The following is a 24,548-nucleotide window of genomic DNA, read 5'->3' as shown; positions in this document are numbered from 1 at the left end:
GCTGTGCCTGGTTCTCCCGTCTCCCTGACCTTGGGCGGGTAGTTTATGTTATTTATTACCTTGTTTCCCGTTCCACCTCACTTCAACAACAGGCAAAAATAAAAGGGGATGCGCTGGAATGCAAAGATTCCATTATTTATGTTGTGATTTAAAAACTAACCCCTGAAGGATCTAAAATGATACAGCGCATACACAACACCGCCTGCCCCAGAGGACGCGCGTCCCGATCCCCGGCGGCGGCTGGCACTCAGGCCTCCCGCCGCACACTATAACTCGGGCCTAGATTTCCTCTCTTATTGGGCCCATAATTCTCCTCTGCCTTCCCGTCACATCTATTTTCCTCTAAATAGAACATTTTATAGTTTACATGCCTTTGTGAATAGTCTCAAATCCAATTCAAAGAGAGACTGTAAATAAAGAAAAAGGAAAACACAGCAGAGCTGAGGGAAGGGCTCAGTTCAGCCTTCGGCACGGTGAGTGGACGCGATTATTCAACCCGGTTTCCTCCCGAAATGAATGTCCACATATAACTCGAACACTCTATCGCAGCCTCAATTCCAAGACGTTTGTTTTGCCTGATTACACAATCCCTGATTCTCTGGACTTTGACTGAAGACATTTCTTCAGCATTTGGGGGGGGGGAACTATCTATTTTACTGTGAAAGGTTTTTATTTCTATAGAGTCCCTGCTGTGATCAATGCACTTCTCCCTTTATTGAATTTACACTCACACAAATTGAAATAACACCAGCAGGGATGGGAAGGGCCTATCATTCATTTTAATTAAATCTTATCTCAGTAAATGCTTGTTGCTTTCATCATTTTAATATTGAACAAATGGCAGGTTATATCTAATAAATGTGTTTCTCCAGGAGAATTAGAAAAAGAATCATCATAATTTCCAGAACAAACTCATCCAAAAGGTAAGTTCACAGGCAAGGTGAGTCTTGCTTGCTTTCAAACTGTTTATTAATCTCTGACAGTCACATGGCACGGTTTCTCGTGGGTGATCATTTAGCCCTCCCATTCTGAATGAGAGAGGAAACCTGCATCCAAACTTTAATGTAAGAACGTTAACACTGCTTATATCTTCCTTTCAAAAATTTCGGTTAGTGTATCCTATTTTAATCATTTTGATGCTTGTAGTTTCTTTTCTAAGTCGTGTATGACTCTTAGAATAGTACACTCTATTTAGGTTCAGTGACATAACAGAAAATGTATTTTGGTCTGTGCCACAGGTCCCTGCACAGATCTGCTAAAACCCTTGTAATTTCCTAGGTGGTAAGAGCACTAGGGCCTACATTATGAAGCCTCCATAAAAATCCCACAGTACAGGGGTCCGTGAACTTCCAGTCTGGCAAACACCAGCGGGGAGGGGTGATGCAAAACCTTCCAGACCTCACCCCATGAATCTCATTTGGCTGCTCATCTGTACCTTTTATCATAGAGCTTAATAAACTAGTAAATGTAAGAAGTGGTTCTCCGAGTTCTATGTGCTTCTCTAGCAAATTAACCAAACCCAAGAAGGGGTAATGGGGACCTCCAATCTATAGCCAGCTGATCAGGAGCTCACGTGACAGATAACCTTGGCATGCGACTGGCATCTGAAGGGCGGTGTGGCAGTTATGTGGGACTGAGGCCTTCACCTGTGGGATTTGATGCCATCTCCAGGTAGATAGTGTCAGAATTTCGTTAAATTGGAGGACACCAGATGGTGTCTGAGAATTCCTGGTTGGTGTGGAGAAACCTCTGCACACTTGGCGACCACAAGTGTCAGAAGTGAGGTGTTCCCTACAAACACACCAAAGGAAAGAGCTGGGTTTTCCCTGCATAGCAAGGTGGAAAACAGGTCTTCTTTTACAGGTTCTCTGGAAAAAAGGAAAGGCATGCTGAATTCCCTGGAGCCTCCGTGTCCCCATCTTCAGGGGGGATAATGAAATGTCCATGTCACAGGGCTGTGGGGTGTGAAAGCCCTTGAGCTGGCACAGGTCCATCTGGGAGGAACACCGAGCTCACTTCCTCCTGCGCTCAGGTGCTAACAAAAGCTGCCATGCACAGCGGTCCTTGGTGCAGAGCCAATCTCTAATCGCTTTTTGCAATTGTAATTTTTAGGTGTTGGAAAGAAATAAAGATGCTATGAGCTGGCCCAAATTCCTGTTTTCTCTGAGGGCAGCATAAATGGGCTTCTGCTATGAAATGGGCCCAAGGTCATTTCTGTCACCAGATGAACACTTCTCTCAGAGCTTCCCAGGCTCCTCTCAAATAAAAGTCGTTTTGTTTATTTGGCAGTGCAGCTGTCTCAGGATGGCTCACGTGCCACCAGCCTCCCCTGTTGCTAAACGAGGGAGACGTGAAAACCAAACCAAGGCTCAGATTTGCTGGCAAGTTTGATAAATCTCATCTCCCCCATCCCAGGTCCCTGTTCTCATACCCAACACCTCCAGGAGGCACCTGCCTTCTAGAATTATCTACTATTCCCTTTCCTACTGAAATCAACCCCTGACTGAACTAAGTTATTCCAGTCTTAATGATAGATAACACCTTAATGGGATACCATTTTAGGGTCATTTGCATTTAAATAGGAAATCATGCTGTAATTACATAGGAATGAAGCTCAAATAGCAGGATGGCAGGCATCCCGCCAGGCGGATGTGTCAAGAAAATTTGGGATGAAGGGACCGCCCTAAATATCCTTGAATCTTACACCAAGCAGGCACCCCCAGCCCACTGCCTTCTGTCCAAAAGCATGGGCAACTCAATTATACCAATGTCAAGTTACTTTTATTTTTTAGAAGTATTTTTTTTAAAAGAATTTTCAATTCAGAAATAAAGACCTTCAAAATAAAAAAAGTTGTTTTAAAGTTATCTCCTAGAACTACTGCTAGCTGGTAACTGTGGTTTTGCCATTTTTTAGAAACCCTTTCATCAGGATCCTTCCTGGAGAGCAGTTATATATTCATGAGTATTACCGGCTACAATTGATATTTGTTAACAATTCTATTTTTTAACTACAAAATTAAAAGTATATTTAGCTGAGCAATGCTTTAAAACAGTAGGTAATAAGTAAGGCAAGCAGCTGATGGCCCATTTGTATGACCAACGGCCCCAACTCCTGTCACAGCACAGATCTTAAAAACAAAAAATGCTAGTATATATAGAGCAGGCACTAGTGACTTCGATTCAGAAATTTGAGTATCGACTTTCTCCCAACAATTATATTTTAAATTTAGAACTCTGAGAAGGAAATTAAACATGAGTCTAGCCCCAAATGATTTCCACTAAAGTCAGTTAAAATCAGCCGTGAGGGCCAGGAGCATTCCTGGGTTGCTCAGAAGATGTTAAGTGGAAGCACCTCCAAGGACAACAGTGTTGGAATGCCAAGTGCAACAAGGGCCACAGGAAGGCAGCCCTTGGTGGAGGCAACTGATGCCATTTCCTTTGGTTTGCACATCATAAGTGCCACCTATAATTTGTAAAGCTCTTTACAAAATGCTTCTGTGGCAGGCAGTTAGACAGACATGAGCAGAGCAAGAGAACAATAGGCCAGGTACAGAAGGTCACCAGGGAGGAAAGCCCTGGGTGCCTTGCTAGCAACAGGCAAATCTGGGAAAACAAGAACCTCACCCCCAGGGTAACCTTTCCACCCTAGCATATGGCTGGTCATGAGGTTCAGACCCTCCCCTCACCTTTCTTCCTCTGGCACGTTGCTAGTCATTCAGTAGACCCCCTTGGAGGAGGAACATGGGGCCGAAAAATGGCCTCATTTGACTCCTTTGTGAGCCCTTGGCTGACTGCTCCCTTAAGCATTAACCCTAGAGATAACACCTAGGCCTCACTTGTTTCAACTCCAGGCCCAGAAAAGCAGTAAAACCAGGTAAGTCATGCCATGGCTGCCTCAGGTCTGGCACCAACCAATCAGCACAGATCAGGACCTTGAAAGGATCTACATGGAAAGCTGCTGAATCAATGAATATTGGGATCCTCTCTGAGATCTCCAGATAAATGCCCTCAAGATGGAGGGCCCAGTGTGGTCCCTCTAGGGAGCACCCAGAGCCTTTCCCCACCCCTTCCCCCAGGGGCAAGTTCCTTGTCTTTTTCTCCTAAGCTCCAAGGGCCCTTCTTTTGCTTCTGTAACTTGTTTCCTGAGCCCATGCCCAGCTGGCTCACTGTTCCTACCTCTGCGACTTTCTAAATAAACTTGCTCTTATAGTTTGAGCCTTGACTCTGGATTCTTCTTAGCCAGAATTCAAGAACTGAGGTTGCTGAACTGAGGTCTAGTCGCTGGTCACATCCTGATGCCATCTCACAGCCAACACTTGCACATATATCACCTCATTTCAAATTCCATTAGGACTCTCCAGCACCAACATGGATCTGTGCTAGACCTCGGCCTTGCACAAGCCACAGCTCTCTGATGTGGACAGTCTCACCATTCCCATCATCGACGGGGCTGAGGGAATCATGTGATGCAATTTCAGTAAGTACCAGAGTCAGATCTTGCCCCCTGATCTGCCCCCATGTCCACTGGCCTCCACTGGGCCACAAAGCCTCAGATTTCATCAGAATGGTCTGTACAAACGTGGAGGCCACACTGACATCGTCTGGACCAAGTACAGGGACAGCAATCTCTAAATACAGAGATATCTGTTGTAGCCTTGACTTCTTTCTCCAATGAGATGACAAAAATAAGGGCTTCATATGTTTCTTACTGATCTACACAAAATTAAAAGTTAGTACTATCACTTTTTTTAATGTTTTGACTGATTTCAGAGAGGAAGGGAGAGGGAGAGAGAGAGAGAAACATCAATGAGAGAGTCACTGATCGGCTGCCTCCCACACACCCCCTACTGGGGATCGAGCCCGAAACCTGGGCACGTGCCCTGGCCAGGAACTGTACCATGACCGCCTGGCTCATGGGTCGACATTCAACCACTGAGCCACAGTGGCTGAGCAGTACTATCAAATTTTAAAATTTCAGCCCTTAATGAAACAAGTGCCTTAATTCCCCGAGAGCCTCAATACCCTCATCTCATAATTGAAGTGAGAGAAACGTCCATGTCCCGGAGCCCTGGCGAGTGGCAGATTCTTTCTACCAGGGCACAGCAATGAAACTCATGTCCTATCAGCATCCTGGGAGTTTAAACCAAGAGGAACTGAATGGGGTATATTTGATTACACTGCAAAATGAGTTGTTCTTATGGTAGAAAATGGAAGCATAATATGACACTAACCTAAATCTGGAAGCCCAAGCTTCTTACACTTCTCCTTATTTTCGCAACCTGAAAAAGCCTACCAACAAGTCAGCGTTGGCTGCCGCTTCTGATTTTAGGCATCACAACGCATCTCTTGTCCTCCACAGCTCCCTCGTGCGGACAACCCTAAAATCGGAGGGGCAAGCTCTGACTGGGAAGCAGTGACGGCAGCTCCCGGGCGAGCTGCTTCATCGCCCCTTCGGCGGCGCTTCCCTGCTGTCCCTCCTCCTTTTCATGTTTCAGCGTCCGCGGGCCACCAACGCCTCTCGCGTCCATGTTTAACTGGCCCGATTTATATAACTCGGTTCAGCTGGCACCGTCTGAGGCCGCCGTATTCTACTTCGCTTACCAGCACTCACATATGCGCTAAATCAAACCGAGGCCAGAGAAGGACAGAGGGAAAAAATAAAGGCAAAATGTACTCCAGAAAGCACGTGAAGAAACGAAGGTTAGTAGAAATGAAAAACCAAAAACATCCTAGTGAAGTTAGAAAAGCGCTTGCTTATTAAAGTATAACGTGGAGAGAGAACAGAGAGAGAAAAGGCAACTTCCCAAGTTTCTCTACAGGCAGGCTCTCCCACGCGCGGTTCCCCGCCCAATGTACAAACGCCGCTGAGCGAGCGGCCACCAGTGTTCCTCCTCCCTGTGTGCTCTGTTTGCCCCTAGTCTCCTGCCAAAATATTGTGGCTGTGCTAAAAACAGATGTGCAGGCGACAGTTCTGATGTCCTACATAATTAATGACCTCTGAATTCTGGACAGCTCCGAAACATTCCACATTTGCTGGGGCCTCTGCCGGCTCCTGGAAGACTGTCACACGGGTGTCCTCTGCGCCCTTCTCTCCCCACTCAAGCGTTAAGCGACATCCCACTGCACATATCACATAGTCACCTCTGTCTGAGGTTGAGACACAGCTCGAATTCTCCGCCCAGAGACTGTGTGGAAACCAACACAGCCGCCCGGGGCGGGTGGAGCGCGTTCACGGCGGCCGTCCAAGGGCCTGCGGTAACCTCGCTCCGTCTATCCATCACCTCGCAGCTGTCCTATTCCGGAGAGAGCTTTCTCTTCCCCTTCTGGAGACAGATTCTTTTTCCCTTATTGGCTTGGAAATATCCTGTTCAACGGCAAAAATATCCTTAAACTACGAATTCTCGTCCAGTGCGCACTTGGGAAGGACTGACGCCTGTGGCTCAGTTAAATGCTGACCTTCGCCTCAAACATGCCTCAAATGTGAAAGGCAGCCGAGCCCAGAATGAGCTCCTCCTTGCTCATGAGCATCAGACATGGAGGCTGCGGTTATTCCTGGAATACAAGGCAGTCTGAAGGAAGACAGGCTCAGTGACTCAGGACAGTCTGTCGGGTGCTGGGGGGGGTGCCCGTCCTGCCCCTTCCCCACCCACGGACGGGGTGGGCTCCTGGCCAGTCAAGGCAAGATTCGGGCATCCTCTCCAAATCTGCCTTATCTCACATTCCCGAGGAACTAGCCAGGCTTCTAAATGGGTGTCAGGGATGTCAAAGGCTAACCTGGGACAGAGCAGATACCCCAGTGCGAGATCCCCGCTGAGCTCTCCCTCCTCCTCTCCAGGGAAGCAGCCGAAAGTTTGAAGGCCCATCCCCCCATCTCCTTGCTCTTTACTATCTAAAGAGCTTGCAACAGCAACAAAAAGGTTGCGGGGGGGGGGGGGGCCAGTTTCACCTAGAATGTCCTTGAAGCAGCAAAAATTAAAATTTTATGAAATCTCAACCCCTGCACATCTTTTTAACAAAATGGGAGGGATGCACACAGCATTCCTGCTGCTCCCCGAAGTCCAGGGGTCGTCTTTCTGAGAGGCCTTAAGTTGCCCCCTTTTCATGGGACACCTTTAGACCCCAAGACAGTGACCGAGAGGCACACTCTGCTCCTTCAGGACTGGCATTTCGGCAGGTACTGTCTCTCAAATGAACCGAGCGAGCCTGTCACGTCAAGGAAAACAGATAGTTTTTCTTCTTAGAGATGAAATTTGAGGCTCTGAAAGCCTTAAAGGAAAAATTAGAATTTTAGAAAACTCTTGTCTTTCATTATGAGCTTGACAGAGCCCCAACACTTAGAGACTTTTCTGATGAGATTAGTGGTGATATTAATCACGATGTGATTTTTTTGGTTATTGTATAATGAAATGTGTCAACATTTGGAAGCTCTTTGTAAGTCCATTACTTTCCAAATGACCAATGTGTGATGTTATAAAAGCCATTCATCAGTAGAAGATCCAAAATGCACAGCAGACCAGTGGATTTTATGTAACAGAGAGCAAGAGATCACTGACACAGTTTCAAATCCCACATTCAATTAACCTTTATGAATCTGCCGCTCGTCGGGTTTTGGAGTATTTTCAAGATACTCAATTATCTGAAAAGACTATTAAAACACTTCTCCTTTTGCCAGCTGAGTATCTGTGTGAGGCTGAATTATCTTCCCCTTCTTCAACCAAAACAACGCTTCACAATAGATCAGATACAAAAGCAAATGTAAAAATCCAGCCATCTTCTTTGAAGCCAGCTACTAAAGAGATTTGTAAAAATGAAAGCAGGGCCTCATTTCTCACTAAATTCTTTTTGCTTTGGAAAATATACTTTTCCTTAAAAAGGTGTCATTTTGCTAACATGTGATGGATTTATTAATTAAGAGAAATAATGTTTTTAATTCCTTAGTTGTAACTTAATGTAGTAAATATCAATAGAGGGGGCCCAATAAACAAGAGCTCTTTGGGGACCTCAATCATTTTTTAAAATGCAGAGGAGTTCTGAGACCAAAAAGCCCGAAAACCACTGGGCTCAGTGAAGTCAGTTTTGTAACTGCAAGCACCGCCTCTACTGGGCAAGTCTTCACATGCCTGTAGCTCAGCAGCAGAGAATAGGACCAAGCCCTGGAGGCCAAGGCACAAGGATGGAGCTATTCCATGGAGCTATTCTGAACCGGAGGGCAGGTCTCATCTAACACCAGGAAGGAGCCACAACTCTGCAGGTAAGACTGGTTAGTAACATATGTCCAGAACCTGTTAGTGTTTCCGGCCACTTTGGGGGAAGTTATGCTGGATGATCCCCTAACACATAACAGGTCACTCTGAATTACCTAACACTCCCAACTCGGAAGGATAAACTGCAAAGCCAGGCTGGTTCTTAAAAGTTCAGAGGATGTCACAGAAGGAACAGGCAAATACCACCATCAAACTAAAGTTCCAATCTGTCAGACTTCAGGAAAACAGATGAGACCATTTGTACGTGTGTGTTTTTCTATTATTTGCACTTTAAAACCATATTTGGAGCAGCTATTGGAAGGAACCAGGGGGCTGCAGGGACTGTGGGAGGAGCCAGGTTGGAAGCTGGAAAGGGTGCTCAGGCACCCAGCTTAGGGCATGCGACCAGAAATAACCAACCTCAGAGACGGGAATTTACTGCGAGCCCTAACAAAGAGGCACATGCTTTTGAAACAAGAAAAAACAGTGTCGCCTGCCAGGCTGCATGGGCTGGAGAACAAGGACAGTGGGTGTTAACAAGTGATAGACAATTCAGGGCAGTGATTTATTTCCAATAAACCAAACCCAAGCAGAAGAGCTCGGCCATAGGAAGACTAGGACTTTTGAGAACTTGAGATTTTGACTTCTAAGAGCAGGGAGGCAGGTAACAGAAGGTCAGGGATCTTCAGGAGCCCAACATGCTAGTGCTTTTCTCATCACAGGCCCACACCTGAAGACAGAATTAAGGTACAGGCTCCAGAGGGAACTGGGAGTGGCTCCTAGCCTTGATGCCAGTTCAATTCTCTCTCAAAACACAGTCTGAATAGTCAGCTCTGTATCTGATCCAAATAGTCTAAGGATGATGGGTTCCTAAGGCAAGAGCTAGAGAGATTTCTAAGGAACCTTTTAAGAATGAAGGCCTGACCCCATTTATCTATCAATATAAATGAGGGCCAACAAATAAAATAGTTTGGGGATGCATATAGAACCATTAATATCACTTATCAAGCAGTTATTTTTTAAAATTAATTCCATGTGACCTTGCATGTATTAATAGTGAAATCCTTGAATAAAAGATGCTGCATGTTTGCTTTAGGGAATCAGCAAGAATGGGAAGATGACACACACTGCTCCTGAGACCTCTAGTTCCAGAATTATGGTCCACAACCTATTTTTTCATCAGAATCACCAGGCTGCCTAACAAAAGGCATCACAACCTGAGTGAGGGGCCTACAATATGGCTTTTTGTCAAGGGCCTTGGGCAAATCTTAGGCAAACTAAATTTTAAAACTACTCCTTTAATTGTGTGGGCAAAGGATGCAACTGAGTAGAAAGGATGCAAAAATGAATTGGAGAGCAAACCTTGTGGTTAATTTTATACGTCAACAAGACTGGGCCACGGGGCCTAGATATTTGGTCAAACATTATTCTGGATATTTCTAGAAGGGTGTTTTTGGATGAGGTTTACATTTAAATCAGTAGACTTTGAGTAAAGCAGATTTCCCTACATAATGAGGGTGGGCCTCATCCAATCAGTTGAAGACCTGAAAAGAACAAAAGGCTGATCTCTCCCAGGCAAGAGGGAATTCTCCCAGCAGTCTTTGGACTTATCTGCAATATCAGCTCTTCCTGGTTCACCAGCAGACTGCCTTTGGACTTGAACTGCAACTCTTTCCTGAGTCTTCAGCCTGCCAGCCTCTCCCCAATCAAATTTTGAACTCATCGAGACTCCACAATGAGTAGACCTACAATGAACCAATTCCTTAAAATAAATCATATATAATCTCCTATTGGTTCTGTTTCTCTGAAGAACCCTAATACATATCTCTTGCTCTTGGGAGGCGGGAGGCAGGATCCATGGAACCTAACTGGATCTAAAGAAAACTTAAAACCCACACCAGCAGAAAGGCCTTGTTACTCCCTGACACACCTTCCAGATAATTAGGGAAACATCAAATAGGCAGCAGCCAACCTTGGACACAAAGTTCAAAGACAAATAGTGGCCAACAGTTCAAAATTTTTATAAGAAAAAGAAAACATCATAGTCAACCATTGTAACAAAAGCAGTTTTCAAAAGGACAGCCCCCTGCGGTGCTATAGTAACCGTTTAAAAAGACCTTTCCAGGCTGTGCAGCATCTAAGAACAGCAAGTTAAAGCTTTGTCACAAACCACCCATCAACTCGGAACTGTGAAGTATCCTCTCACCAGATATGACGGCGACTCATTCTCACAAAGTCTCTAGTTCATACCAAAGCAAGAAGGGCTAGCACTGCACAAATTCATTATAATTACTTCAGAAATCATGTGGAGATTTATGTATCTGTGTGTTACATACTCACATATAATTGAAACCAGAAATGTAGGGGTTTTTTTCTAATACATTTATATTAACATATATTTTAAGGCTACCCAGTGTCCCCTTACCTCTGAGGGCTTCGTGGTGCATGCTCCTTTCCCCGAACACTCCACGTCACGTGCACGGCTCTCCGCAGGGGCGCAGGTGCTGGTCTTCACCACCAGGGTCAAGCGCAGAGCCACGATGGATTTACTAACGGAATCATTCACAAAACCTGAGAGAAAATGGGACAAGAGGAAATGTGAAGTTTTGTCCACATTATTTTTATAAGACTATGGATTTAGTTTAGGCAACGTTCAAATCTGGCAACACCACAAAGTGCATGAAGTTAGGCAAAAGACTAGAGCACATACAGTAGCATCTGGCCTTTCAGACCGGCCACTCCTCCCAGGCATCAGGCGAAACACCCAAGGCCCATGAAGAGGAGCTGCCAGCACTCCGTCACCCCTCAGATCCTGCGGCTCTGTTCCTGCCCTCGCCCTCTCGGGGCCACTTTCTCAAGTCCATCCCTACTCTGACAAGTTAGGATTCCACCTCTCTGATTTAATCCCATCTTCTCCCAGGAAGCCATCTGCCTGATTCTCCCAACTCTTCTGCCTCCTGGGTACCTGGGGTAGTCACAGCACTGCCTCCCAAGGCCGAGCCCCATCGCCAGCCTGCCTGAGCAGACCTCTGCCTTCACAGGCGGGCATGCAACATGGGTCCGTAGTCTATGCTGGGTTTATCGTTGAATATCTTACTTGATCACCAACCTACCTACACAGTATCAGTTTAAGTTAGATGGTTTTAACCAACTAACAACACAGGATCCATCACAGTTGAATATTAATTGCAGTATCATCGATACGTCATATTTATCATTGAATGATCTTTGTCTAGTGTGGCTATTTATAGATAGTAACAATAAATATGAAATAAATATAGCCTCCAACTGGAATAAAGAAATACTATAAGTATTTTGTATCAATGACATACTGGAGTCAGGTAGTGAAAATGACTCTAGACAGTCATGCCTGAGTCCCAACGTTCTCATGTGTTAAGGATTAGAGCCCCAAATTAGGGGGACCACAGAACTGATCAAAACTGGGGCTCTTTGCAGATCAAAACAGGCTTTTTATGATTACAGTTGGGCATAGGCATGAAGTGAGGCTGTCTCAGGCATTGAGACAACAGGGCCACCTACTCCTCATGTCCTGAGGGACGTCCAGAGACTAGGAATCTAAAAGGGCAAAGTCTTACATTAATGCAAGAGATCATTTTCACAGGCAGAAGAGAGGCTCAAAGCAGAGCAGAAGCCTGAACTCAAATCACAAGCGTCAAGGTCGTGACGGGAAATGAACGCGAGTCAGAGTGGAGAGGAGACGCGCCTCGACCCCCAGTTGGGAAGGAGGAGGCGGCCAGTCTCCCTGTGTCTCAGTAGAGACAGAGGCTTCAGGATGGCATTTTATGCCCACAGAGACTAGTCGCTTTCTTCCTGAGATCTCCCATTGAGAACTCGATGGTGAACTGGCCGCGGACGCCTCACCCCTCCTCCCAGCCACCCTCATGCGTCCCGCTCGTCCCAACTCTGTGAACGTTTCCACGATGCCCCCCGTCTGGGCTACTTCTCCTTCTTCCATCTCCTGGCTCAGATCCTTTCACGAGCTTTTCCTCAATACCCCAGGACCCCCTGGGCTCCACCTGTCCCTCTGTGCCGAGTCCGTACATCACATACAGGCCCCCGATTAGTTTACGTCTTGGATGGTTATTGTCACACCACTTTTCCTGAAGCTTCCTCGATGGCAAGGGAACAAGTCAGAGAGGTGGCAAGCAAGAAGTCAGGATACGGGTACGTATATGACAGAGTGGCATAGGCAGTTCCCAAAGAGGAGTTTCCAGAATGTCTTGTCGCCCCACATGGAAGTGAAATTATTTGAATGCATAGATCCCAGCTGCCTCAAGAAATAATTGCTTATCAATTAGTGATTAGTCTTGATCGGGAGATAGAGCCTGTTACAATGTTGGGATGCTACCAGAGTTCTTATTCGAAAAGACCTTTTTACACATAAAATAGCGGTAAATTAGATGTCGGTGATTATGAAGATGTTTTTCATACCCCTGCTATGTTCTCTACCTTCACATTGTTATTAAAATCTGTATCATCTGTCTACTTACTATGCATTTAGACCACACAATGCTTTGTAATTCTGTAGAGGCGACCTCCCTCCAAAGGTTATTTTTTAAATTCTATTCAGCTATTAAACGTACTTAGCTGGTAGAAACTCAAATGAATGCGTAGTTAAAAATACACAGGGCACAGTCTTCTAGGTAATTTGTTTCCATTACCCCGATGACCATTTACTGAGCTCCCACCTACAAACCAGGAACCACGTTAAACACTACGGTTACAAAGATGAGTCACCTTTGGTTTCTGCCACGCCAGCCTTCAGTCCTGAGTAGTGGGCCCTAGATTGTTTTCAAACCAGAAACTACATAATTTTGTGGGGACTTTTTCCAAGGACATATTTCCAGGCTCCAACACAAATGACTCAGAACCAATAGTCTGGGATGGGCCCCTGACAGGCACATTTTATGAAAAAAAACTTCCAATGACTTCCTAAATTATTCTGACACAGGCTTCCAGTTAAGAACCAATGGTATGGCAGAAAAACTAGTCTAAGCCATGCAAGTAATAGTATCGTTAAGATAACAATGACCTTGAATCAGAGGCATCTGAGTGAGCCACAGAAGGCACACTTTATGCATCTATTTTTTGAAAGTTCTGGCAACTTTGTGATTATTTGGACAGCACTGATATCCCCTCTTCTTCACGGGCCTCAGAAGTTCTTGCACACAACTCTGATCAAGGTTTCAATGTTAGCTTTATTTGCTTAATAAGACTGAGTATTTTGGCCCTAAAATCCCTTAGTGAATGATTAAAGAAATCAGTCTTTGCAACAGTGTGTCATGAGCTCCTGTGTAATGCCTAATTATGTCACCTAATCTCCCAAAGTCAGTCAACAGAATAAGCATGTTACTTTTGGCAATATACTGTCCACATGATGAAAACGTGCCCGGTGGCTCCTTCCAGGTCAGGGTATCATTTCAGTAAGTTGTTTCACTTCCCTCTGACCATGTCTAAGGGAAAAGCCTTGGACTTGCTCATAATGAAAAGTAATACTGTCCAATTTAACTTTCACCAACCTGCAGCAGAGGCAGAGAGCCAAGCGGCCCCGGAGAAATCCCACATGCCAAAATCTGGAGCTGTGCCTTTACAAAGGGACAGCAGGAAGGATCCAGGGTGAAACAGAACTCATCTTCTACAAAAGACATTCTTTGGGGCCCAACACGTGGTCATTTGAGAGTTGCTGAAAGCCAGTGTGATTTTTTTTGACACAGTACTCAAACCAATGGACATTTCTCACACACTCAGAAGAAACGCAGAGCAAATGGTCACGATTTTTCTCTTCCTTAATGGTATGACATCAATATATACAACATAATTTCTGATGCAGGACCGGATAGAAAATCTTCCCCTCGTATTCAGAATTCTAAGGTCCGTGGGCCAACTGATAACTGGAGACAAGATCCAGCCAAGTAGTTCTAAGGAGGACTCCCTGGTTCTGCCTGCAGAGACGTCGAGAGTGGGCTTTGCCCCACCTGCATTTTCCATGGTCTTTTTAAAAACCGAAGAACTGGGGTCACACAGGCTATGAAGTTGCTCCAACTAAGGCCTGATTAAAGTTAAAAGCAGGAAAGGGAACTAGAAGAGACTTATAAAAGGAGGAGACAGGGGGAGGAAGGGAGACCCAGCAGCAAAAAGGAAACCAAATCACAGGCTAGAAACTGCATGAGACACTAACACAGAAAACCAAAGGCTTTCCATCAGATGTTTCAGGGACTCTTACTCCTTTTATTACAAAAGGACGTCTTATCATCTTTTCACTTTCTGGGCCTTATATTCCTTATTACAACCACAAGAAATGAAAAATTAAGAGTTCTTTGAAAATCGTCCTGAATATACATCTGTTCAGATCATAACTGTGCGCAGCCCAAGCCCATGATGCTGATTACGAAGCTGGTGTGCGGAGTCGCCCTAATGGGACAGACCGTGTGTTCCGTGCGGTGGGGTGGGGAACAGAATAGAGATGGAGGGAGGGCTGGGCTCATTCATTCAAGATTCAACCCGTGTTTACTGGGCTCCAAGGAGGAGGCAGCTTTTAGGTTGAACCCTGAAGGCTGAGAAGGTGCCAAGGACAGAGCTGAGGCGGCCAGTGTGTCAATGGCCAGCACCTCTAGGAGGGGCCTGCCTGATCACAGGGGTCTCATGACTCTTAGTAACGATTTGGATTTCATGCCAAGTGCAAAGGAAATCCACTGAAGAGTTTTACACAGGGGAACAACATGTGATTTATGCTTTTTCAAATATCACATTTTGGAGGGAGAATCAAGACGACTTTTGTATAGATTGGCTGTGGGATAGGAGAAGAAGGAAGATGCCACAGAACAGAGGTAGCATAAGCAACTTTGGGGGGTGGGGGGGCAGGCATGGAAATCAAGAATTTCCACTGTGAAAATATTAAATTTGAGACACGGATGAGACCCCTCCCGAAATGGAGCAGTCAAGTTGGTGGGCGGACACAGGACACGTGTACTTATAAACATCAGAGCTGAAGATTAAATTTGGGTCTCATACTAAATACGGATGCATTAAATCAACAGAAAGGGGAGGGTGAACTTAGGAGAGAGAGAGAGAGAGAGAAAGAAAGCGGGACCCAGGAACAAGCTTTCCAGGCCAATGTAAACTTAGTTTTGCATAGTTATCAGACCATAACAGAACCTCACTAGAAAGCATAACTACGACAGAAACACATATATATATATATATATGATTTTTCCATCGTGGGATCGAAAAGGAAAAGTAAGACTTTTGCCACATGGAGAACATAAAGAACAAGTGGGACACTGGGGCCCATGCAAAGAAAAAGTCCCGCAAAATTCGGAAGGAAACGAAGAGAAGAGGAAGGGAGGAGGGGGGGACACGGCTTGAGCGCCCGCTTCTACTTGCTACACAACTGGGTGATTTCCCTGATGAGCTTTAAAACTGTAACGAAGGCAAATTTCCTCCAAAGGTTATCCAGGGATCTGTTAACACTCTTGACTAACTAGTAACCATGACAAATAAATGTTGGGTTTCCTTCCCCCTCCTCTCAATAACCCCCTCCCCCCCATTCCCACTCCCCTAACTCAAGCACAAAGGCTCTGCCTGGCCCACCCCCCAAGCTGCGCTCATTAACACAGTAATAAAATGTTCTGCCATCATTACAGTCCTTTTAAAACAGTGACTTGGGCAAACTCCCCTCCCTTGGGGCCAATGAGAAGTTGAGAGCCCTGAGAGGGGTCCGTCATTATCTCGGGAATGCAGTGGTGTGGTCAAGCATCAGTTGGAGCCAGGATGGCTGGCTCCAGGCCATTAACTGTTGATTTTACCACTTGTCTTCTTTAATATTAACACTAAAGAGCCTTAAATGGACTCTGTCATTACTACCTCATTGGGATTAATAGCAAATGAGATTTGCATTTCTCACTTCAGTGGTTTGGCTAAAGACCATTTTCTTTCCTGTTAAAGGGAACGCGTACGTGCAAAATAAAAATTCTGGCTGTAAATTCTTGAGCAGTAGGTGTTGGAAACAGACTGCCAAGGTTTCCTATTAAGACTGGCGAGTCATTTGGCACAAACCTATAACCTATAAAAACTGTCCACAGTCGGGGAAGTCCCATGACCGGCACGAGACAGGCACGAGAGGTTTGAAATGTCACAGATGCCAGCTCCAGCTGGAGGTGCAGGGTTTGTACGTGAGCTTGGGCCTTGGGAAGGCACGCACCCCATGCCCGCATCTCGGTCCTCAGACACACGGACGATGATGTCTTTCTGTGCCAACTCTAGAAGGTGGGACAGAGGCTAGCGCGAAGCTTAATAAGCTGGTCAGACCCCTGTGGATTTGTGCCTCAGTACTTGTAGTTTGGGGAACAAAACCTGAGGGATAAATCACCTTTTGACAATGTCAAGCCACAGGCAAAAAAAAAAAAATACCCTACCCTTTCTCATCGCACGTGAAACCACATCCTAATTGGACACATTTCTTAATGCCAGTTCCCATTGGTAGAACATGAAAATTAATTTGCACTTTCCTTTGAAATTTTGTTGGCTCACAGAACATACAATGGAAATTCTTCATTTAATCTTTTTCAATGTCTATTTGTCACCTTTTCATAATCAGTTGGAATTGTATCACTTAATCTTCCATTAGTACAGTTTCATCTCATCAAATACTAGTCAATCAATCTCTAAATTCCTGTAGAACTCAAATACAACTGCCCACCACGTCCAGGCACTAATTCCCAGTGAATGCATCCTGATTAATGGTATTAGTATGAATGCTGAAATAATTCATCACGTCTGTGTTGGTGTGAGGGTAATGGGAGGTTATAAATGCACAGCTAATTGGGCTACGGGCGACTTTATAAACGTGAGGAAGTCAGCGAACCCGGCTCTCAGATGAGCTAACACGAAAAGCCGTTGATTAACACGGTTACCTTCCCGGCTGTTGCAAGCACTGTGAACATGATCTGTCGATTGCTTTTGTTCTGTGACATCTCTTTGCTCTGCTCTGATACAAAATCTTGCATTTCAGTGGCCACTGACAAGACTGTCTGGTAACTTCAAGGTCGTATGAAAGATGTGCCCTGAATTTACAAGTGTTTGTTGAGTTTCTAATTTGAGATGCATGTGCCTCTTCAATTATGCATAACACCTTTCTTTTTCGGGCAGGTATTTACTACACTAAAAATAGAACCAGCCGATGTTCTGCGAGAAAGCCCCAGCAGTCACTGTGATTGGAGAGGGGACAATCGGGAGGCATGGCGAGGTTGGGAGATGAGGCCTGATTGGCAGGGCTATTTCTGGCTCATGTTAGTGGTCTCCTCACAAGCACAGGCACAACCTGGGCTCAGTCCCCAAGATGCTCGGAGGCAGCCTTACCTGTCTGTTGCACATCCTGGAGCTTCAGCCAAGTCCCCACCACTCAGCCCCTCTCCATCAGGCTCACAAATGCCTAGAATCAGCAGCGAGTCAGAATTATCTAGTTTATATTTCATAAACTTATTTAGGCTCTACCCTGACCCAGTGAATATGAATCTCTGGGGGTGGGACCTGCTGCTGGAGCTAACAGCCCTAGGGGTGCAGTCATTGAAACAGCTGAGCACAGAGCAGAGCAGCTTCAACCTCAGCCAGCAGCTGCCCTGAACAGAGACGCAAACCAGCAGAGCTGGCAAGGCTCCCTCTCAACCACGCCCTCCTCCAGGCACAAACACGGCCGCAGATCCTGCTTCGGGGGCCTAGCAAGAAGGAATGAATTACAGATTGTCCCGGCTTCCAATCAGCTCTCTCCCAAAATTAAATTCTTAAATTCAGTGGGACCATCAGCTCGGTGGGCTGAGAGGTTTTCTTTTATCTGTCCAGAACAAGTTTCATTTAGTTTCAAGTGTCTTAATTCATAGTTTGGCTACTAGACTGTGTTTATTTGAATGTGGTTTCATGAACGAGATAGATCATAGGACGAGATTTATCTGGGTTACAAAATGACTATGTCCTGTCGGCCTGAAGGTGAAAATTTCTCAGAGCCAGGGCTTGGGACCTTTTATTTCTTTGTGTCCCTAGAACTGAGTCCAGTGTCCTACACTGAGTCATTAATAAATCTTTATTGGTGATCCACAGGGACGTGGACAGATGAGCAGATGATGGAGAGTTTATTTGGTTAACATGGTAGCATCCCAGAGGCTGTCATCTGTTATTAGTGATGTAGCCAAACAGTCTTTGTCAGTGTACTTATTTAAGGAGGTTTCCATTTGTCTACCAAGCAAATATAATTTTTGTAGGTCAAACTCGCAATTACAGCATTAAAACAGGACAGCCAGGAGAGCAATGCTGGCTGAGGAGGCAGGCGGATACCAAAAATATCACGGCATTCAAAGCCCAGATGTCAGAGCGCGCGAGAGAAGGCAAGAGGGTCTTTCTGAAATGTAATCCTAATTATTTACATTCTTCACCCAAACGACACTTTCCTCCCATTGACTAAGCCCTACTTTGGTCCAATTACTTGCTGCTCTGAATTTTATACCCAACATCTTTGTGAAAAGCAATTCCAACTACCATGACTTTGTGTCCAAACCAAATGACCATCTCGAAAACCTCTTTGATAGGTTTTCAAAACATTAGCCCATTCTGGAAGGTCCTTTGACCTGTTCTTCTGGAATAAATCTGGACCTCATAAAAAGACTGATAAATGGAACTTAAATATCTACCTTCAAGATATTGAAGTGGGAAGGCAAAAGAATCTACGAGAAAGAGGGGCAGTCTCTGGAATACAAATGTTCTTTGCAGAATATTAAATGGGAGAAATGTCACTAGAGCTTGACCAGTGTGACAGGGACCGTGAGAGCAGCCACCACTTGTTCATACCCCACCCACTCCTGGCATTTCACAATTGCACTAATGTGCAAGATGCAATGATATAATAAACTATTCCATTCACCGTGACGCGGATGTCTAAATGCCACAGTGTGAGGCACCCACTTTAAATATCTTCTGTTTAGAGAGACTTGTACTGTCCTTTTTTTGGAGACTGTTAATGACCACTTTTCTTGAGGGGCTCCCTGAAGGTTCCAGGTTGTTAAAGAAGTTGCTAAGAGGTGGGTGTAAGCTTCCAGTTAAATCTGGTCAACAGCCCCTAGCCTAAAGTCGATGGCAGTGGGGCCGTGCGCAACTTCAGAAATGAACCAGTTGGCGTGTGAAAGCTGGAAGGAAGTTAAGAGCCACCTGATAATTAACGTGCAGCAAATTCGTCAAAATATACAAGGCCTTTGATTCAGCAAATTCCACACCTGGGAATTTAACCCAAATAAATCATCAGTAAAGACACAAAGACAAGGCTCTAATAATGTTTGAAATTCTGTCTAAAGAGGCCAAAAGAAGGAAGGATCTAATTGTGTAATAATAGCATATAGACCAAATGCAGTACATTGATTCAATGGAACACTATATGGTCATTGAGAAAAGTAATATGGGCTTATATCCATTCATGTAAAAGGATATCAGTGATGCGTTAAATGAAAAGGCAATAACCACACAGCACATGAATGTGTTCTTTCAAAAAAAGTGTGAATATTATTTATATTGTCGTCTGTCAAAGAGCATTTTTCTTAAAAAAGAGTAAATTTAAAATTACCTTCTAGTGAGAGAAAACCATAGTTCAAGGGGGCTATGAATTTAGGCCTGAGAATCAGTCAACTTCTCTTTCCCCTGCTCTTCCTGTCTCCTCCCTCCTTGTCCCCCCTCTCCCTTCCTCCCTCCTTCCCTCCCCAACACTTAAAAGAGAGAAGAGATGCTACTGAGGAGCAGAAATTTGGCTGTTAAAAAACAATTAAAGAAATTACTCTCTTAGTTGAAATCTGTACTGACAGAAGCTAAGAGAAGCTTTCAACCATAAACTGGCAAAGCCCTGAGACAGTCTGTTTCTACATTAAAAGAAGCTGGAAAAGTTTTAAAGTAATATTTCAATCAAAATCTATGGATAGGATGGGCTAAAATTCAGTCGTATTGATTAAGTAATAAGGTATTTCTTTCCAGAGTTAACAAGAAATTCTTTTAAGATATCAAAATGAATTTCATTATTCAATTTTTCCACATCAAGCTATAAACAAAATGGGCCATCTTTACTTTTTAAGAAAAGGGCCGAGAGGCAGAGGGAGAGAAAACGAGGCAGAATGGGGAGAGAGGGGGGAGAATTTATGATTGTGAAGACATACCTTGAGTTTGCTTGTCAAGACAAAGCAAACCCTCCAACTAATGAAGCAGCTACAGGAGAACTATTTTCACACTGTGAAGCTGGTGGTCGAGTCCGCAGCAGCACCTTAGGAGCTCGCTCACACTCTCTCTCTCTCTCTCTCACACACACACGCAGACTCCGACTGGCTTTGCTCCACCCGGGGTCCTTCACTGCCAGAGAACTGATCCACGCCTACTACTGATGGGTTCCTAGAACTGGCACACACCACGGTGTGTAGAGAATGGCTCTGCTGGGGGGCAGGGAGGTCTGGGGGACCAGCAAGCCCCCCTCTGCGGGGCTCACCCCAAGGGCTGCCTTGAGGGGCGGGACGAGGTCTCCTTCATCTTGGCTCACCTGACCAGTTCCATCTCAGCCCAAGCAGCCAGCACTGGGAGGGACCCGCGAGGCTCGGACAGTCAACTATGGGGACCATGCGTGTCCCTGTGGAAGGCGTCTTTCCTACCGGTGCCTAATTTACAACCACGCTGAACAGGAGCCGATGAGTAAGTGATGCTGCCCATGACCATAGTCAGGACGGCAGGAGCAAGGCAGCGAAGTTCAAGGCCAACTAACTGTAAGATCCTAATACACTACCAGTAATGAAAAGATCAAGAAGGACCATGCTGATGACTGATAACAGGGGTGTGCTTTCAAGTTAAGTAAAATTCAGTTTAATAGGAGCCTTCCCACGAGGCGAGGGTAAGCTGTGGGCTGATCGCCGGCCTGCAGCCGGGACCCGCCTCCTGTTTGAACCTGTCCCAGTTACTGCTGCCCCTCTCGCAGGGACTTCAACATACATTTTCATCTGTAGTTTTAAGACAACCAGCAAAAGGTGAAATATTTGCATTTCCTTTGTTCAGTCTTAAGCTTTTAGCAAAGATGTTAATGTTTCTATAGCTGGTAGCGCCTCCAAACTTTCCTTCACTTTTTCACCTCTAGCCCCTGAGTGAGGTAACTTAAAAGACAAAATGCAAAATGTAGCATCCCCAACGGGATGACAGAAAGTTTCTTTTCTCTCCGTTTTTCTTTAACTTGACCCTCTAAAGCATTTCAATGTAATAAAAGGGGAGAAAGTGTAAATGTCAGAGGTGGGGTGTGAAACTCTACGAAGACTCCTAAAGACTGAAGTTTGCAGCAGGAAACTTTCTTCCTGCAGCACTTACTGAGCAGGTAACTGCCACACAGTAACAGGGTTTAATCACTCGGGAAACTACCATGTGGCCACCATGGTACAAGGACCGGTGATATGGTCCCTTCTCTCAAATTCTAGCTAAAGGTATAAAACCAACATACCAAAGAGGACCGGGAACATGCGGACACTAAGTTGTGACGCTGGCAGTAAATGCGATCCCCGGGGCGAAGGGTGGCGTAACCTGGAGGAGCGAAGGTTTCGCAGACGACTTGGGAGAAGGGGAAGGAGTCTGCTGGGGAACGATGCCAGCTGTGCAGGGAAACACAGGGCTGGGCTTGGGTGAACATCCAGAAAGGCTGACCAGCAATCCGGACCACCAGATTCAGAGGCAGGGGCAATGCAGTCCCGCTTGGGGCTGGCATCCAAGGCAGAAGTGCTGGGGGGTCCTGAAGACAGGTCCAGGCCACAGACATAGCCAGACAGGGTGACAGCTGTGAAGTGAGGGGCTTCTGCTTGTAGGAAGTTAGATTTCACTCCAGGAAGCCAGAGAAGTCTCTGCCTGTGAGCTCACAGGCGAAAACCCCAGCCCAGTGCATGGCTAAGGGGCCAGAGACCTCGGAGGCCCAGTTTACGATGGTTGGTAAGGTACATATGTGGTCCAGCTCCACCAATAAGAGCTGATACCATATTGCAGCTTTTTTGAAAATGATCTGAGACTGGAGGCTTCATGCAACTAAGCAGAGCCTAACACTGTGAGAATGCGGGGGGGGGGGGGGGGGGGGCGGGTTAGAGAACAGTCTGGCAGCATCCAGCATCTGGGAAGACGCGTTTGGACATTTCAGAGAACCAACCCTGCTTTAACCAGGTCAGAGCTAGGGTGCAAATACCCATCCTATGCCAATGGACCTAAAAAGCAGTATCAAAATCAATGAAAATGCTATCAAGGTATAGCAAAGGATATTCTGAAATATTGAGTACCCAACCGATATCTTACTTCTTTATATCCTAACAGTCCATAAGATTGAGGGGCTTACTGAAAATACATAGCATTAAATACTCAAATACAAATTAAAATGGACATAGCACCAGGAAAAGTACAACTGAAAGTGTGTGTAGAAGAGAGGTTAGCAGGCCGACAATCTTCACGGCCGCAAGAGCTCACGGACCGATTTGACTCTGCATCTCCCGGTGGCCTTCCCAACAGGCCCAAAGGACATGCATGCTGAGCATGTTTCACTCCACATGGGGATCTTCCTTCTGACATGTCCTGGCCTGTACCTACCTGGCCCTTGTCTCTTCCCACCCCCTTCCCTGCCCTCCCTGAGTCTTCCACAGGGAGCCAGATCCCGGCTGCTCCACATGGTCCAAGTGGCCAAGTAGTACTCCTGAGGCCTCTTTATCTCCTGGTGCCTTTTAACTCTTAACTCTCAAGTGAGAAATAAAAGAATTCATCATGAAATGGCTGAGGTTAAAGGAAGACCACCTAGAGGTCTGATGCCTAAATTGCTAAAATAGCCCTGGCCGGCTTTCTCAGTGGTTAGAGCATCGGCCAGTGGGCTAAAGGGTCTTGGGTTCGATTCCAGCCATGGGCTCAATCCCTGGCCTCCATGATTGGAGGCAACCAATCAATATGTCTCATGTCGATGTTTCTCTCTCTCTCTCTCTCTCTCTCTCCCCCCTTCCACTCTCTGAAAAGCAATGGAAAAATATCAAGTGAAGATTTAAAAAAATGAAAAAAATTGCTAAAATAGGCACATGCAAAAATATAATATCGGCCACTAGGCATGACTTTGGGGAGCTCTCCAGCCAAACTATGATGTTAAAAAATCTCCTGTCCCTACTTTTCTATTGGAACTTTTTTGAACACTGCCCACCACTACCCCTACCAATTAGTGCAGTCCTCTGTGGAACACGTCACCCCAAATGGCTTTCTTCATACTTAGAGGATGAGGCACCCCAACTGCAGCTAAATTATTTTTGAAACTTACATTTGAAAGGACAAGGCTTTTAGGTATAGTTTACCCAGCTGGGAAGAAAGAGATGGAGCTCATGATTAAGAAAATAAAGTTTTAATAAAGGATCCCAGAGGATTTGCTGAAAATTCATGTCAAAGACTAGAAGGCCCCTCCTTTGCCTGCTGAGGATAAACAGAGAACCAGGAAATAAAATCCACACCTTGAGCACTTAACTTTATATAACTTTGTTCATATCCAGAATGAGAGGCCGCTGGAGGCGTGGATGGGATTTTCAAAGGTTCTATGACATGCTTGTTGAAGTTAAATTCTATTTCCAGTTGTGATGGCCATTAGTCAATTTCTAACACTCTTATTAACTTATCTCAATGACAGACTCCTGTGAAGTCAAAATGTCATATTCTGCCCTTTGCACATCCAAGGAGAGGACCTTGCCTGTCCTACCTCCCCACCCCCAGGCAGCGTTAGCTGCCCCTTCCCCTGCATCCCACACTTTCTAATGTCCCTGTTCACAGCACTTGTGTCTGCCTTTGTTGCCCCATTTACTCAGAGGCCACAGCTAAGTCATCTTTGTGTGTCCAGACTAGCATAGCGCCTGGGAGACGAAGGCATAGGATGTATATCTTCCAAACTAACACAGAACTGCTGCCTTAAAATGTAAGTAAATAGAGGGTTATATTCCTTGATATGGAGACTTGGGAAGCAGATAAACCCATCAAAGAAAACGTCATTCAACGAGCAGAGAATGTTGAAAAACATAGGTATTCTCATGTGATCACATGCTGCAAAACCTGGGGCCGAGCCCAAAATACAGACTTTTGCCTAAAAATAACAGCATCAGTTAGTTGGTTGTATATTGAAAATTACATTTTTTTTTTAAAATGGTAGTATAAACTATTAGACTATAAAAGACTCCACCTCCAAAGAAGCATTGCCATGCCAGTGGGATCAATGTATCAGGTGAGTCCATGAAGATC

At 45.3% G+C, this 24,548-nt stretch overlaps 1 protein-coding gene across 1 annotated transcript in view; it reads right to left on the bottom strand.

The window, feature by feature from the left end:
• The window catches only part of DNER (delta/notch like EGF repeat containing), a 185,489-nt gene that overhangs the window by 79,811 nt on the left and 81,130 nt on the right, over positions 1 to 24,548 (bottom strand). Inside the window, exon 5 of the mRNA XM_087819363.1 lies at positions 10,669 to 10,814. Coding sequence (XP_087675489.1) covers positions 10,669 to 10,814 — 146 coding nt within the window. The remainder of the gene's footprint in view (positions 1 to 10,668; positions 10,815 to 24,548) is intronic.

This window comes from Miniopterus natalensis, chromosome 8, assembly GCF_054644295.1.
Source record: "Miniopterus natalensis isolate mMinNat1 chromosome 8, mMinNat1.hap1, whole genome shotgun sequence".
Classification (NCBI taxonomy): domain Eukaryota; kingdom Metazoa; phylum Chordata; class Mammalia; order Chiroptera; family Miniopteridae; genus Miniopterus; species Miniopterus natalensis.
Note: the sequence above shows the minus strand (reverse complement) of the source record. Positions and strands in the feature narration are given on the sequence as shown.